An 18,157-nucleotide genomic window follows, 5' to 3' on the forward strand; every position below is an offset into this window, starting at 1 on the left:
AACCGTGCCAAAACAGCGACCGCGGGGAAGCCAGTACGGATATGATGGTCGTTCTTGTCTACGTGACAGCGTGATAAAACGGTACCTATCCGTCACTTTCAATCGCTCGGTGTTAAAAAGTGACGGATATTTTGTCACGTGGATAAAGCCATCCATAATAGGCCTGCAAGCCACCCGCCATCTCTTACTTAAGCTTACATATTAAATTGTGAAAATAGCTTAAACTGTATTCAATAAACATATTTTCTAAGTTCTTTGGCTGTTGAGGAATAAAGCCAAACAGTTGATGAAAATAAATCATGAAATCAATTTTCGATAAACATTAAAACATTCCGCTGTGGCTTCGTATTGTATGATTATACCGTCAATGGAATAAATTATATGTGAAACGCATAAATTAATGTTTAGTATTATAAACAATGTATCATTGTGTACAATCAATGTTGTGTTAACCATTGAAAAAAAATCTGTTCATACATATATATATATTTATGTTTTAAACTAACATTCGGACTAGAGGTTCCTTTAACTACACGCCCTACCTACACCCCCCTCTATTCACTGTGATAAAATAATTGTAAGATAATAACGGCAAAACAATGATTGTATTTATAACATTACTGTTTATCTAAAATATTTAAGTTTTAAGACAAAATATTCTCACAGTTATTTCTAAACAGTTCTCAATACTAAAAAAAAGTTATTGTTTTGTGAACATGTGTATCACAGTGAATAATTTTCATATTCAATCCTGGTATAATAATTATTGATTAATCGCTAACAACACTCCATCAAAACCATTGTAAATATCATTTATGGCCTGATTTTATTTATTAAATATTTTAAACCAATCTAACGCGACACAGGCCCTACATCTAAATTTTAATATTACTGTTCAAATTATTGTTTTTAATATTTATCATTATATTGACATATTTTATATTGATATATTTTAATTTAATTACGACTGTGCTGTTTTATATCTCATATATTTTATACCAATGTCTCTAAATAAAATGTGGACGGAAATCATGTATTTTTATTGAATACCTCCTATAACAATGATTTTAATAGAAAGCCTTTATGAAAACAGAATTTTCATTATTTGACAAAAATAATTTAGGCTAGTTGTATGCTTGAGACATTTAAAATAAATTTAATCTTATAAATATGACCAACCTTGGCCGTGACACTACCGCTCATGCTTTTGTGGCGCTATGAGGCCAAACGAATACGGGTCTGGTCTAGTAATGATAATAGTTTATTAATCGAAAAATAAGTATATATGGTATTTACAGAATAAAACGAAATACAAATGAATTAATATTAATATATCACATAAACTTAAATTCCCTTTTAGACTGGTCAGGATTCAGGAATATCTGTACAGAAAAGCCAACCAAAAATCATTAGGGCCGACTGAGATCGTAGCGACATCTACACATAAATTCATTATCTACTGCGAAGCAAGCTTGCAAAAGATAACACATCTACCACGCGGTTCCATTGTGCATATACAGATGACGTTTACGTCAATAATGTACCTAATGCATACAATATTTATTATTTTTGAATGTTTTTGTTTGTATGCTAGCTTTTTCCCGCAACTTCGTCTACTACTACTACTCTGTCTGGTACTTTAGTAGGTATAGTAGCGTACTAGCCATTTAAGTAGTTAATTAGCCTAAAATTGAATGTTGGTTAATGTTTTTAATACAGCTATAATGAGTGTTACTACATAGTTCCAAATCTCCGAACTTGGCTTGACGCCCTAACGTGTACTTTTTAGGGTTCCGTAGCCAAATGGCAAAAAACGGAACCCTTATAGATTCGTCATGTCTGTCTGTCTGTCCGTCTGTCTGTCCGTCCGTATGTCACAGCCACTTTTCTCCGAAACTATAAGAACTATACTGTTGAAACTTGGTAAGTAGATGTATTCTGTAAACCGCATTAAGATTTTCACACAAAAATAGAAAAAAAAACAATAAATTTTTGGGGTTCCCCATACTTCGAACTGAAACTCAAAAATTTTTTTTCCATACGTGTGGGGTATCTATGGATAGGTCTTCAAAAATGATATTGAGGTTTCTAATATCATTTTTTTCTAAACTGAATAGTTTGCGCGAGAGACACTTCCAAAGTGGTAAAATGTGTGTCCCCCTCCCCCTGTAACTTCTAAAATAAGAGAATGATAAAACTAAAAAAAATATATGATGTACATTACCATGTAAACTTCCACCGAAAATTGGTTTGAACGAGATCTAGTAAGTAGTTTTTTTTATACGTCATAAATCGCCTAAATACGGAACCCTTCATGGGCGAGTCCGACTCGCACTTGGCCGCTTTTTTTTAAATTTAGAAGTACTTTTACTTTGGACACATTTTATTAGAGCTATCAACGATTACATTATTACCTATTTTAATGTTAAATATTACTTTGTTATAATCCTTGTCGTTTCATAATAATCATGATTACAATCTCCAACGCACAATATCCTTTCCAATGCCGTAACCACAAATGCCGCAATCGGCCGGCGCTGCACGGCGCGGCAACGTCGCGTCTGCCGCGCCGCACCGCCCCTCATTGATCGCACGTCAGTTGCCGCGGCAACGCTGCGAGATCATCATGGTGTTCAGTAAAATACAAATGTCAGACAGTGCCACAATGAAATTAATTAAAGAAGTGCATAAACACGGATGTATTTGGAATCCTGAGGACGAAAACTACAGCGATAGACAGCATTTGTTGGTGGCGTGGGACGAAATAGCGAAAGCGCTGGATATGCCAGGTACTTACGTTCAGTTTTTCTGTGACGTCGCTTGCATCGTATGAGCTGTATTTTGTTTTGTTCTGGCTGAGTGGTTACTGGGTGGCGCGTATAGATGGCGTTAGGAGTGTCAGTTTCTTGTTATTAAGGTTCCGTAGCCAAAATGGAAAAACGGATGTATATGTAGGTAATGTAACCGCTATCTAGTTTAGCTAAGTTTAGTTGATAAAATTCTAAAAATACCTAGGTAAATTTACTTATAGAGAAGGCAATCAAGGGCGTCACCAGCTGATGGGTTAGGGGGGGCAGTTCATATGGCCAATGGGAGGGGGAGGGGCATACATTTAATTAGAAAATTTGTTCTATAGGGGTTCCCTGCCACCCCCCTTGGAGACGCCCATGAAGCACTCCATACATTTACTAATACAAGGGCATTTACTTTTAAGGATATATCAGCCCAAAAAACTAAAGAAAGATGTAAAAAACTTTTAGTACCTACATATAGTACAAGTTAAAAAAAATACTTCTATCTGTCTTTGCAGAAGATATCATCCGTGGAAAATGGAAGATTCTGCGTGACTTCTTCAAGAGAGAAGTAAAAAGGAAAAATGTCACTTCCGTAGAAGAATACAAAGGGAGATGGCGATACTTCAATAGTCTCGGCTATCTACTACATCTCTCCTTACCAAGAGGAGAAGATGAAGAGGAACGCACAAGCGAGAAAGTCGATGTCGAGATAGAATACGAACCAAAGTACGCCCCAGACGCAAACCTTGAAGTGTATTTGGAGGATCCTATTCCAGAAAAACGCTTCAAACCCAATGATTCAGAGGACTACGATTTAATGTTCTTGAAGTCGCTTACGCCGTTTTTTAAGCAACTGGAGCCGACTAGGAACTTGGTGGTGAGGAGCAGGATACAAGACATGCTGCTGAATGAGATAGCTGCGCAGAATATGAACAGGAATAAGATATAGTGAGGATGGAGGTGTAAGAAGAGAGAAAAGTGTTTTTTTTTAAGTTTAAACGTAGGTACCTATTGAAAATGGTTGTTCTCACCCTGTTGTAACGGATTTAAGAAAGTGACACTATGTGTGATATTTATAATGAACATTAGTGTATGCAAATTGATAATTAATGATGGATGGGTCTAAAAATAGATACAATTGAATACTGGAAAAGGTTTCCAAGGTTATTTCTGACACTGAGGACAAAAATAGTTGTTATATTAAAAAAAGTATCTATGTATTCTATGTATTTTTAAACATTAAACTTTCAAAAATATTTTTTTGCAGCATTTCCTCTTAAGATCACAATGAACGAAAACTAAACGTACCTACATAACGAAAAATAGTAATTTAACCCAGTTAAATTAGAATACGCAAATTACCACTTAAAACGAATACATAATACGAGTACCCACTGGGGGACATTCCACAGCATAAGTATGGAAAACCCTAATCCTAAATGGCGTAACAATCCCGTGTGGTGACTGTAAATTATTCGATGTAAACACCTTGGCGTGATCTTAAATTCTTGATTCAATGATTAATTATGAATTTATGACAACCAGCGTTGGCTGAGGCATAAGTGCAGCGTCCTTGCCCTTTTTTCTTTGACATGCATACCTACTACGAAACATAATATGTATATCATTATTATCATTCTACCAAACATGATAAATAATAATAAATAAAAAATAAACTTTAATTGTTGCTATATTCGTATCGTGCGAAAGTACGGAACCCTAATATAATATGTGACGTTCCACGGCAAAAGGTACCTTATGGCACTTGGCGCTTACGTCGCATAGCGCCGCAATAATAATAGCGCGCGGCGGCGGAGCGGCGTTAATAATAGCGTAAGCGCCAACGGCCATAAGGTACCTTTACCCGTGGGACGTCACATATTTGCGTCTCAGTCTCGCTATGTACTAAACCGCTGGCGTAAAGCAGTGCGACATCTACATATTAAGAACGTAACTTCGTCGTCGGATGTGAAGCGAGAAGCACATGTTGAAGCACCTGACGAAGATTACAAGACTGCCATTCAGTTCCATTGCATATTCATAGATGGCGCAGATATCAATACTTTAATGCATAAAAGTAACATCGACCTGCCAGCCTATTATGGATAGCTTTATCCATCTTTATCCACGTGATAAAATAACTGTCACTGTTTAACACCGTGGGAAAGAAAGTGACGGACACCGTTTTATCACGCTGTCACGTAGACAAGAACGACCATCATATCCGTACTGGATGGCTACGGCGGCAATACAAATAAATTTGGTTATTATTCCACTGAGATAAAGTTTAAAATTAAATGGCATCACATCTGTGCCGTCAGCTGCACAGTCGGTACTATTCGGTACAATTCGCGCGGTGAATTGATAGTTTATCGCGCGACAATTATATGCTAAATCAATAACTCTCATTATTATTATCATTGAGTAATTAATTATATTTACGGAATACAAAGCATTTTCCGTAACAAGTCCCTACAAAAATTACAAATGTCTCAACGCTTGGTGCACGACGCGGCAACGTCGCGTCTGCCGCGCCGCGCCCTTTCGACCGCGGCGTCAGTTGTCGCGACCACGCCGCGCGATAGACATGGCCTCCAAATTCCAAATGTCTGACAGTGATACTTTGAGGTTAATTAAAGAAATGAAAAAGCATGGTTGTGTTTGGAATCCTGATGATGATGACTACGGCGACAGACCCGCGCTCTCGGTGGCGTGGGCGAAGGCCGCGAAGACGCTGGACATGCCAGGTGAGTGTGACGCATGCTGTGCAGTGCACAGTATTGGTGGGAATGGCGGTTATCGCGTCGCGCGGAAAGATGGCGTTGGGAGTGTCATGATGTGAATTAGTTTTGTTTTTGTTTCTTATTGCTTTCATAATCTCGCAGTACCTAGTCGAAACTTTTATCCGTATCTTACAATTTGTCCTCAAAATGATAACGTTGCGTGTTTTATTTTGTTTTTTTTTTTCATTCTTATCTTATTAATCTTATATCATTTATCCTTATAAAATTTATAATGCATAGCTAGGTATATTAGGTAATAAATTGCATGTTATCATGATGACTCGTGCGCATTTAATTTTGCCAACCGATTATCGCCAAAAAAGGCGCTAACAGCTGTCATACTGCTATAAAAACGGAACTTGGCATGCTTACCAATAAAAAGTTTTCATGTCCGCTTTTGTTTTTATTGCAAAGATGTCGCCGATAACCGATAATTGTACCTATGCGATTTTCGATACATTGCCGATGCCAGAGGTGCAATGACCATTAACCAAAAATACCATATTCAGGCCTAGCATGGTCATATTGGTAATTTTTATCGGCAATAGATTAAAAATTTGTTAAATTCACGCAATATTACTAATAAGTGATTATCTTTGCAGAAGACATCATCCGCGTAAAATGGAAGAACCTCCGCGATTTCTTTAAGAAAGAAGTCAGAAAGAACAACATTCATTCCAGAGACGATTACGGGGGGAGATGGCGATACTTCAAAAGCCTGAGCTACCTGCTACGACCAGAGGAAGAGGGAGATGAACAAACAGATGGTAGTGAGCAAGAAGAGAAAGAGATAGATTATGAAACTAAATACACCCCAGACTCAAATCCCGAAGTGTATTTAGAAGAAGACCCGCTTCCTGAGAAACGCTTCAAAACGGATGATGAAGACTATGATTTGATGTTCTTGAAGTCGCTGACGCCATTTTTGAGGCAACTTGAACCTACTAGGAATTTGGCGGTCAGGAGCAGGCTGCAAGATATGTTGCTGAATGAGATAGCTGCGCAGAATAAGAATAGGAATAAGTTATAGCGAAGAAAACGTGCCAGCGCGGATGGAGACATGTGTAAAGTCAAACGCAAATATATGATGATAAAGTTATAATTATCTTATTTTATAGTTAAACATTGAATACAAATGGAATCGAGGCTTGTGATCTCACTTAGACAGTGACAGATAAAAGCTACAGGACATTTATGTGTGCAACTTGGTGATTGACAAGACAGTAGAAGATCCCTTTGTGCAGTGTTTAAAGGTTTTTCTTGTCAAGATTAGTGACATTTTAGAGCCAAAACTTTTCTTTCTAACGAGTAGTTAGAGTACCTACAGTTAAAACCACTCAGTGACTCAACTATAGTACAACATCTCCCATCTATGGATTCTATGGTCAAAAATGACTCGAATATCTTCGATTAAGTAGGTGTAATTATTATTTCAATGACTCCTCAGTCCTTAACTCTGGGGCAAAATATTTTTATAAATGGGAGAACAAACCCGAGATAAAACCAAAAATAACAGTGCTGTTAAAAAAAGTAGATCATAGTTGAAGTACTGGTCTATTGTTGGGTAGTTAACATTCAAAATCTATCATTCCCCCCTAGCACGCTACGCAAAGACATGAAATGCCTTTCGCAATGTTAGTAACTCGAGTATTCGGTCTTAATCTAGATTGCCAGCATGTTTGACGCGTCTTTGGTTACGCGTCATGTCAGCTGTGGCGACGGCGACGTAGGTACCTATAGATAACATAGCTAGCTAGTGCAACTTTTCAAGTCTGACGTCATAAAATAAATATAGTTTGTCAAAGGACTGTCTCATTTCAAACATAGGCAGAGAGAATCATACTATCTTTGTCTTACACTAGTATTGGCACCCAAAAGAAAAGGATGAGTATAGTTTTTTGTTCGTATTTACTGTCAAATTGGTTTGACCAACGTTTGATAGGTTCTTTGTATTCATGCATGTGTAAATAAATACTCAAGTTCTGTTTTATCGTTATAAATAAAGCGGCCAAGTGCGAGTCGGGCTCGCCCATGAAGGGTTCTGTATTTAGGGGATTTACAACGTATTAAAAAAACTACTTACTAGATCTCGTTCAAACCAATTTTCGGTGGAAGTTTGCATGGTAATGTACATCATATATTTTTTTTTAGTTTTATCATTCTCTTATTTTAGAAGTTACAGGGACACACACACACATTTTACCACTTTGGAAGTGTCTCTCGCGCAAACTTTTCAGTTTAGAAAAAAATGATATTAGAAACCTCAATATCATTTTTGAAGACCTATCCATAGATACCCCACACGTATGGGTTTGATGAAACATTTTTTTTTTAGTTTTAGTTGTATGGGGAACCCCCAAAATTTATTGTTTTTTTTTTTCTATTTTTGTGTGAGAATCTTAATGCGGTTCACAGAATACATCTACTTACCAAGTTTCAACAGTATAGTTCTTATAGTTTCGGAAAAAAGTGGCTGTGACATACGAACGGACAGACAGACAGACATGACGAATCCATAAGGGTTCCGTTTTTTGCCATTTGGCTACGGAACCCTAAAAATGGCCATAGAACTACAATAAAATAAAAGGATTAACTTTTTGTAATAGTACATTATTGCAGAGGCCGGGAAAGGGCAATTCGTGGATGACATTGATATAGTATAAAGAACTGGATACCCAATCAGCCGCCAAAAATGGCCCCACAAAAGTGATGTCAAAACAGATCATGCATTACTTTTTCGTTTAGTCTTGTTTGAAACGCTCAAATGTGAAGTTGTCAACAATTACGAAATGTGCCGTTAAAATATGTAAAAATAACAATGATAAAGCAAGGAAAAAGGATGGAATGTATATCTTTCGGTTAGTTCTTTGGATAGCATTACATAATTTATGTAATCTGGTGGTAATTTTATGGTTTTGAATAAATTAATTTGTTAGTACCAAAGAAGGGATGTCAAGGAACAAAATTCTAATGAGTCGATGTGAGGTCAATATTTTTTTTTATTTTTATATGGAATTCATAAGAAATAATATTATGTTTAAATTGAAGATTTCCAAGAAAACCTATGCGACGTGCAAAGTGGACTGCTATTTAATTATAGCAAGAGATAGGGGTGATGCAGTTTTAAACAAGGCAAAACGGCACTTGTGTGTTCGGCCCATTTCCCTGTTTCCGACATATATACCACCAATAAGGGCTTATATCGACTAACTGTAAATGCTAAACCTGTCGGAACACAGTGACAACCACAGGATTTTTTTTATAAAGTATAGGTAGACTTTATAAAAAAAATCCAATCAGTATCTAAATTTCCCCGTGCACCCGTGCTATGAGTAAATGTAGATCTTAAATACACAGTTATTTAATAAGTAGAATTTATTTCAAGGAAATTAGTATTTAAAGACGTATACTTACGAATTAAAAATTTAATTTGTTTGAATTTGAACCACGAATTAATTTTATTTGAGCTCCCGATTAAATTAAATTTGTTTTATTTATTACTTCAATTGGTTTTCCTGTACAGTAATACATATTAAAGTGTACCAAAGTGACTCCATTCGTTCATTATTCTCGTTTGACGTTGTTTGACGTAAATACGTTACGTTTAGTGCCTTCGGACTAAATTTTTTAACAGTGTTGGTACTTATGTTTGCAAATTTGACACTTAATGCTTACGACATTAAGCTCTTTTCTGTACGAAACATTTATCTTGACTCAAAATTTACGTAAGCGTTTTTATCATCAATGTAAATGGTGCGAAACGTCATTGGGATCCACATTTCTTGACGTTTTTCTTCTGCTTTGTGTGTCTATTTCTTTTATATTAAGTCAGTGGTGGATGAGTTTCGATTCGTCCGACAAAGAAGACGAATCCACGAATTGCTATTCCTGCCGAGGCATATATAGTGCTTTTCTCCAAACATGCAAAGAAATAAGGTAAAATAATAATTATTTAAGCATCAAGCATGACTCAAATCGAACCTTCACATCAAAAATGTCAAAAACAATTTCTATTACAATTTTCTCTAAAATTAATTTTTAAAAGTTAAGGGCACAAAGTTATTCTGCCATTCAGTACCATTCAATATTCGTTCATTCAATATAATTGTGCAATATAGTTGGTCAAACCAATTTGTCAGTCAGTAAGAACCAGGAAAACTATACCCATCCTTTTCTTTTGGGTACTAGTACTAGTGTAAGACAAAGATAGTATGATTCTCTCTGTCTATGTTTGAAATGAGAAAGTCCTTTGACAAACTATATAAACTTTATGTACACGGATGAGATCCTTAAAAAAATATAAAAATAATCTTTGATTTTATTAAGCAGTATTCGCACGATCATACACGAGCACAACGGTCTTGTAAGAACGAGACAAGTAAGGTCGTTTATCTTACTATCTCACTCTATCCTATAGCTTGAAATGATAGCTGATCGGGTCGTGTAGACGCGGCTCGCGGCTTTAATAATTGGCTGTTTGCGTTTTTTATTTTTAAAAAGTAAAAAACACTACAGTTATTACTGTAGTGTTTTTTTCATTCCCGTCCGCTAGAACAGGACAGCGATAGTTTGATTTTTTTAAATTAGAGTTTGACAATAACGTAGAACTTCCTGTACTATTTTTGCTACAATAAGGTGAACATTTCCGAGCATATTGGAGAAAAATTAGTTTACGGTCCTATTTTCGGTATCGAATATGCCTTATATGCCAGTGTCTAACTGGTGGTAGCCCTATAGATTAGATGTCACACCTGACACCAATAGATGCTTTAGAAAGTGAAGCTTTATTTTGGCTGCAGTATGTGCATTTGGAAACTTGGAAAGTCATTTGGTGGTATTAACTCAAGTATCTCGTCACCTTTTCTTAGATACAATATAGAAACATCTATCTCTATTGCAGATCTGATAAGACTAATATGCTTTCATTTTCTCAGCCTTTAGGACTTTCGTTATTATGGCTCGAACCAGTTTTCCCTGTAGCCAAACCTTTATTTACAAAGTATTCCTTATTTTCTCTACAATTCGCAGGACAAAAGAAACTGTCATATAAAATATAAATGCTCGGACAGTCCCCAATTATAAGCACGCAATGTTTGTACTGCCGATGCCGATATATTAGATTAGACATTTCTTCACGAACTGTGAGACTGTGACAGTACAGTGACAGTCACGCCTCACGCGTAGTTGAGCTGTCAAACGAGACGACAAAGATTTGGCGTAGATGAGCTGTCAAATGAGAGAGATTTGACGAGTTTATTTTGCTGTATTAGTTATCCCTGTGTGACTAGCATGACTATTTTGTCTAGTTAACTCTAGTTGATATAAACTCGCCGCGAGGGGAGATGTGATGTGAGATGTGTAATAAATATAGTTTAAAGGTAATAGATTCACTCTACTCTAGTGGTTTGATTTTTGCAGAAAAATGATGAAATTGTTGAAAAATTTTCTTATTATAGTAAATTAAGTCAAATCTAACATACTTATTGCAATATTGTTACAATCAAAGCTTAGTAATGTTGTATTGTATATGTGTACAAATGTGTTTAGAATACCTAGGTCAATTGTTTGTTGTGAATCGGGTCTCAGTCACTTTCCAATTTTGTAACAATGGCTTGCTAATTTAGCAATCTACTTACAAAGTAGTACTACCTAAATATAACCTGGCAATTCTATTTTTTATCAGGAAATTAGAATTTTACGCCTTTTGGTTGTTTACCAAAATGATATCTATCATCAAGTGAAGATAAAGGGATCGTTTGTGTTAAAAAGGATATTAGGTAGCCAAATTATTTCGATTAATCTAAGGATCAGAATTGTTCCGTAATAAATTTGTAATACGGTGGTCAAGACAACCGCCACTATATACGCCGAAGTGTCTCGTAAACGGGTGACGTCCCCAATAACGCATTAATTCAAGCGCTTTCTCCCGCTCCCCACACGACCCTTGTTTCCGGACTCATCGGCAGCCCCCGAATCTGTATCGCACGGAGATGGAATATGCGCAGTTTTAGGGGAAAAATCTTTACCTTCTGAATATCCGGCAACCTTCAAATCAAGGGTGAACAGGCACCTGGGCGAGCTCGCTCCAGCGTAGGCCACGTCTTCGCCTCGGCTAGTCTGTGGCCATTAATATAATTTAAAAAAAACTTGTCCTATAAGGAAATAAGGATATGATGATCGTTGTTGTCCACGTGATAGCGTGATAAAGACATTGTCTTGTCAGTAATTTTACAGTCACGCGGTGTTAAAAAGTGACAGTTACTTTATCATTTGGATAATGTCATCCATGATAAGCCTGTGTTGTCATTGTTAGCAAATATAACTTAATTAAAAAAAAATTGCAAATTATTTCGATTTTCATTCCCAAATATTCCACCCCCAGGCCTTAAAGTTTCTGCAATTTATGTAACATATGCTGTCTCTTTTACAAAATACTTTTCTTTTCTTGTTATAAATGGAACTTTATTTAATAACGAATTTCAAGGGTTATAGAGACTAGAGAGTTTTTGCTTGACTTATGGAAAAAGCTTTATACTTAGTAGAATTTTAAGTGAGATAAGTCAGCAAACTCTAGAATTTTCAGCTTTGTTTATTGTTACATGAACTCCACACTATATCAGTAAAAAATAATGTGAATCTTAATAAGTTTAATTTACTTAATCAAATTCCCGATTACATCACAGTTGTAATCCGTGACTAAAAGCCGTTGCCGCAGATCCAACGAACGCACGACTTATGCCATTTTGACAGTTGTTTTGACTGAAAGCTCCACTCGCGCGCAATCATCAATCAACCTACGTCAGACCTGTCAGATGGAAACGTACCTTTTAATTAAACCCTTAATACATGAACATTAAGGGTCATTCTTGCGTACCTTAAAATGCAAGTAATCTAACTTAAATTCCTGTCTTGAAAAAAGTAAAACAAAGATCTGAAAGGTTTCGAAATGGTAGCTTAGTTGAGTCGGTAGCTTTTTTGATGATTTTAAAGCTGATGCTTCCACGAAGAGTTTGAATATTTTTAACTGGTTAAATAAGCAAGGAAAATTAGTTGGCATTATTCGTAATTACCTGTCATTCAATTAATATTTATTTCTAGAAGTTCTTGCCTTGTCGCGAGTTATTGGGCCACTGGGGTCCTGAATAGGAATAATGAAAGTACAATACTATTAGGCTATCTGTGCTGTACTACTACAAACATTTTTTTGTTATGAAGTATTTTTTGCCTAGAAAATGTAACTTTATAGTTAAAAAAACAGACTTTTATAAATAATTTCGTTGCTTATTAATTAAGAGTTAATTTTATTTTCGTACTTCGATTAATGAAATTAATCTTATAATTATCCATAAATGATGCAGCTGAGAACGGTATAAGTAAAACAATTGTAATGTTGTATTATTTATTTTATTGTATTTATTTGATAATATTCCTTAAACTTTCCAATAATGTACTCAATTTTTATCAAAAAAAACGCCATGAAGAAGTTTAATTGTCATTGCTGAAAGACTTAATTCTTACTTGAACCGGGAACCGTTAATATTAATAGGTGCTTATTAATAGCTGTAATACGCCTATTACGGCACTACAACTAAAACTAAATTGATGTAAGGGTCTCTAGAGAGATTAGAATGCCCCATGCGGGTCGGGGTACACTTTTAAAAGTGCATGCTATTTTATATGTACTTGTTCACATACAGTTCGTTTAACACCTTATAAGTTTATAGAAAGTCATCTATACTTGTTAATGCTTAAATTCAGACAAACAAAAGTACCTACTATATCAATATTACCTACTACGGGTACGAGTAGGTAATATTGATATAGGACGTCAAAACAGTTGCAAAATATCTAAAATGCTTTGAGAATTACTTGTGTAATGTTGAAATGAAATAAATAACGAATACATTTTATCGCATTATTGCGTTAGTTCAATAGATGCACTGATGCATCATGCTAGGGATATGGTCCCGAAAAACTTAAGTTTGTCTATGGAACACCGCTGAAAAAACAATGCACAGATAAGAAATCAGTTTCAAAATGGAACGGAATTCAAATGTATGTATAAATGTATAATGTTCAAATAATGTATATGCAGAGTCGAAAAGTTTTTATTATGACGTTTGCCGGTGCAGCCCAAACACGCACGGAGCGGCAACGCCGCGGCGGCGTGACGCGACGTTGAATCGATCCCGTTCGCGCCACGCCGCGCCCGCCCTAGATATTCGAAATAGGATTGCTAGAAATTAAATTAAAATAATTAAGTAAACAGATTTTGATGAAACTTTAGTTAGCCCATTAATTAACAGTTTGGTGTAATAACAATAACGTAGGTAAGTACAGTACATAAAATAAGGAATTCAAGTTATCCTCCGTAAGGCCTCGGCCACAAAAACTTTACCACAGAAATTAATAAAACATCATCAAAAAATATAAATGTAGAAGTGAAAAAGAAAAGGGCACGAAATTCAAATTTTCTGTGGGCAGTCAACTCTTGGCGCACATTTTTTAAATTTTCGCCTTTTTCTACTCACAAAACGTCGATGTGCCAGAGTAAACTTTTAACGAATGCATTTACGATTAAGTTGTAAGTACTTAATCACGAGTTAGGTACAAATCCACCAAACATTTCAAATGCAATCCCCACAGACTAGCTATCCAGTTAAACAGCGCGGCGGCGTCACAGACTGGTTCTGCTTGCAATAGTGATGCACTAAAAGCTTCATTAACCGTAAATTACCGATAATTTCCTTTAATCACTTTATTGTAATAGCCCGGATATTGATGTTGTTTTATAATGGCAAATTTAAAAAGGGGTTGGTTTAGCAACCAGTTTCCGTTTAAAACATATTTTTCTGCAATGACGGCGGGTGTGCGAGATTTTTTTTAAATATATTTTATACAATAATTATTACTGTAACGCGTACAACTTATTCGATAAAGTTGGTCAACCAGATCTTGACAGTAGAAAAAGGCGGCAAATTTGAAAAATGTAGACGCGAAGGGATATCGTCCCATAGAAAATTTGAATTTAGCGCCTTTTTTTACTGACAAGATTTGGTTGACCAGCTATATATACATACATACTTAAATTCAATAATTATATTATCGCAACTTTTATTGAATAAATATACAATTTTATTTATGTACTTTCCTAAATGTATTTGGTACGTTCAATTTTTATTTCCTTATATGACTTATATCTATAATATTTAAAATACGTAATAGGCCTAATTTTAGCAGCAATCTTAATAAACAACAATTAGAGACTTAATAAATGATGAGATTAATATAAAAATATATGTAAAAAGTATGTTTGATGTTATTTATGCCGTATGCCCTACAATATTTGTAATGCATTAGATTCATGTTACAAACTTACAAACTAAACAAATCGTTACCTATTTTACTTGACCGAAAAAGGTCTTTGTACTACAGTACCGACGGCTTAAGGCGCGTTAGAAAAAAATGTGCAAATAAAATCCCCAACGCTAAAACACCCTTTTGCCTGCCTTTGGGGAAAGGCCCCAGACTGATTCACAAGTGTCCATTCTTTGCCTTTGTGCTCATTCATCCTTCATAGAGGTCCATTATAAATGATACTGGTCAGGACACGGTTCTATTATTTAGGGACAAACACAAACAGTGAAATTGTGGTTTGAGAACGGCTTGTAAAAAAATTTTTGTTTGTATAACGTGTAATAAAGTGAGCCATTTTTGTTACTTATTTCACTTACTTTTGAGCTTTAATTTTTACCTCTCAATTTTTGTATTGTTTTTTATTTGGCAGCCGGAACTCAGCCTTGAAATCTTGCAATATTTCGACCTTTCCAAAACCTACTATAGGTGGCAAGGCTGGCTCTTATCGTCATTTCTCAATTGTGTGCTAACTTTTGGCACGAATTTCGCAAGTTGAAGCTGTCTGCATTAGAGAAAATTTTCTTTTTGATTTTACTCTCCCGCAAAACAGGCAAGATATATAAATCTGTGTCGGCTGTATTGTCGCCAAGCCATGTTAAGGCACAATAAAACAATTCAATTAGTGATAAGTCTTCAGAAGTTGATAACCATTAATATTCCTGCCTAAGTTTCTTATTGTTTCATGTTACGGAGTAGTGGCGACACCGGTTTAAAACAAACATCCGACAGGTCTAATTCCCGGTACAACCTGTTGCCGCTAAACTGGGGAATTATCGAGTGCGTGACGTTTTGTATTTGTCTCTGCCGAGTCGTCTGGTCAAGACACTTCTTATTTGCATAGGGTTTATTAGTGTTATTACATGTATCCTTTTTCAGGGCACTTTTTAATGAGTCGGAAAAAGTTGTGTTGTTTTCTTGTCCCTCTAGTATTACTAAACGATCAGACTAAAAATCAATGAAAGCAGATTAATACCTATCCTATAATTATACTTTATAAAAAGTGACTAATTCTCATTGCTTGAGTGCATACAAACTTTTTAATCCACATTCATACCTCATGCATACTTATCAAGTCTGCGAAACTAATAAAAAAAGGTGCAACAAATAAATGCGTGCAATGTTTATTGTTTAACCAATTAAAAATTCTAATTCACAAAATCTGATCCCTTGATTCAGAGCGGATACTAATAAACATATAGTGGTCTCACTCTGATACGTGCGATACAGATCTAGTGCGAGAACGTGATATAGCAATAAATAAAATTATTGTTTTCATCTCTTTTCACTGCACGAGACTCGCATATGTTTATCCCTTTCCCCGAATCTATCCGACTTTGGGGTTCAGTTATCGCTCTTCAAATACTTTGTTTGGAAGTTCCTTTGTAACCTTGAATGTCGGAATTCCACTCTCGTGTGGAGTCCACTGATTAAAATTTCATTGTAAAAGCTTGTAAGGCCTGGCGGCTGTAGTACCATTCATTATTTAAATTGAAGCTATTTCACCATTCAATTACAGGGCTGGAAATTGGTTTTCAGTTTGAGCTAAATGGAGTTTGCCGGCCGAGTTCTTATCAGAAAGTTCACGGACGGCCCAATTCCGTTTCTTACTTCAAACTTTTCAACAACATGGATGTCTAGTACTTATAATGAATGATGGTGATTTATTCTTTAATTCAAAAGAACGGTACAAGTAGTTCCTAAGTAAGTCGTTGACTTTTATTCAAAACATTTTATAACTAGTTTTTAATTCTTATTTAAAAGTATTTTAATTTCAAATCATAAAACGGCCTGTACTAGGGATGGGCTTAAAACCGGTAAACGATAAATAAGCTAGACTAGACATCCTAGTGCGTGAAACTAGTCGAACAAGTTTTGGTTCACAAGGTTGCGTGACGTCACTGCGATCTCCGCTCCAGGGGCAAGGAATAAATAAACCGTCATTTAGATGAATTTCGCAGCGCTTAATTTTCATCTAGTAAAATATGCTAATTTTAAGGGTAACTCTTTGTGTTTACTAATATTACTACGACTACTACGAGTAACTACGAATATTCCTATAGGTACATAATAAATAACTTTAGCATATTGTATCAATATGCGAGCCACAGGTGTTTCTATCTACGGTCTAATACAAATAATGGCTTAGCCGCTGGATTTATTGAAAAAGGATTTTGAATCAAAATGTTTGAAGAGAGATTTTCCACTAAGTATTAAGTTACTGGCAGGCTTCTGTTATGTTGTTTCGATGTAGAATCTGTTCGGAAAGAGAACAGTCGTGGACGTGGAAGCAGCTTTAGCAGATACCGTTTTCAAAAAAAAAATAACATCACGAGCGGAAAAATTGAATAATTCGCCGCTAGGGGCAAGATGCGAACTAACGACCTTTCAGAACACTGGTCTGACTAATAAAAAAATACGTTTGTACCGTGAGGTCGGGTACTTTAGCTCCCCAAGGTTACTTTGTTCGCCCATGAAAACCTATTTTATTGAATTGATAAATTCTTAAAAACGGTATTATTTGATTAATCTGTTTTTGTGTAATCTTTTAGTGTCATTTTTAAGAATATATTATTTCATAAATGGGTTTTCATGGGTGCACAAAGTAACCTTGTAAGGGCTAAAGTACCTTACAGTATGTGTTGCGAAGATGACTATTATTCGGGGCAAACTACTAATAATACTTCCATCCAGGCGAGTATAATATCATTTTTATGTCCTACGTGTAATAATTTAATAATGGTCTTACAAAGGGCGATTTCTTTACTGTGACAGACAAAAAGTCTGAAGGTGGACCCTGGACTCCGAAGCGGGAAGCGGCGCGGACGCAACCGGAATAATCGCTATAAAGAGAGAGAGAGAGAAAGGACGGATATTGGATGTCTTTACCATAAACGAAGATTCAATAACTATTCTATCAGATGACAAAGATAAAGGCGACATACTGTTTGAGATAGATATCTGGTATTTAGTTCGTCAATCTTGATACAGAATAAACAAAGCTTTCAACTTCAACTACACAATACCTTATGATGAATTTAAAATTATCTTAATATCTCTTGATAATCTGGCGAGTTTCCTCCTTTCATTTCGACTCTGAATTGTTTTGATACGTGTTGTTTTTGACATTAAAGATTTTGAATTTAATATAATTGGAGTTAATTG

The 18,157-nt window shown here is 35.6% G+C and overlaps 2 protein-coding genes across 2 annotated transcripts; both read left to right on the plus strand.

Moving 5' to 3' along the window:
* The first annotated feature begins 2,515 nt into the window (after positions 1 to 2,515).
* LOC134651233 (uncharacterized) lies at positions 2,516 to 3,745 on the plus strand. Its single transcript, XM_063506298.1, has 2 exons — positions 2,516 to 2,789; positions 3,311 to 3,745. The coding sequence occupies exons 1-2, from the start codon at positions 2,519 to 2,521 to the stop codon at positions 3,742 to 3,744; spliced, it is 705 nt and encodes a 234-aa protein (XP_063362368.1). The 5' UTR covers positions 2,516 to 2,518; the 3' UTR covers position 3,745.
* A 1,536-nt stretch (positions 3,746 to 5,281) lies between these two features.
* LOC134651234 (uncharacterized) lies at positions 5,282 to 6,655 on the plus strand. Its single transcript, XM_063506299.1, has 2 exons — positions 5,282 to 5,542; positions 6,181 to 6,655. Exons 1-2 carry the CDS (start codon positions 5,383 to 5,385, stop codon positions 6,606 to 6,608), a joined length of 588 nt encoding a protein of 195 aa, XP_063362369.1. The 5' UTR covers positions 5,282 to 5,382; the 3' UTR covers positions 6,609 to 6,655.
* The last annotated feature ends 11,502 nt before the right edge of the window (positions 6,656 to 18,157 follow it).

Source organism: Cydia amplana, chromosome 9, assembly GCF_948474715.1.
Source record: "Cydia amplana chromosome 9, ilCydAmpl1.1, whole genome shotgun sequence".
Classification (NCBI taxonomy): Eukaryota; Metazoa; Arthropoda; class Insecta; order Lepidoptera; family Tortricidae; genus Cydia; species Cydia amplana.

Excerpts from the sequence above, each read along its gene's own strand:
- LOC134651234 (XM_063506299.1), top strand. The coding sequence starts at position 5,383 with ATGGCCTCCAAATTCCAAATGTCTGACAGTGATACTTTGAGGTTAATT. Across the intron at positions 5,543-6,180 it reads GAAGACGCTGGACATGCCAG|AAGACATCATCCGCGTAAAA; the intron begins GTGAGTGTGACG and ends TTATCTTTGCAG.
- LOC134651233 (XM_063506298.1), top strand. The coding sequence starts at position 2,519 with ATGCCGCAATCGGCCGGCGCTGCACGGCGCGGCAACGTCGCGTCTGCC. Across the intron at positions 2,790-3,310 it reads GAAAGCGCTGGATATGCCAG|AAGATATCATCCGTGGAAAA; the intron begins GTACTTACGTTC and ends CTGTCTTTGCAG.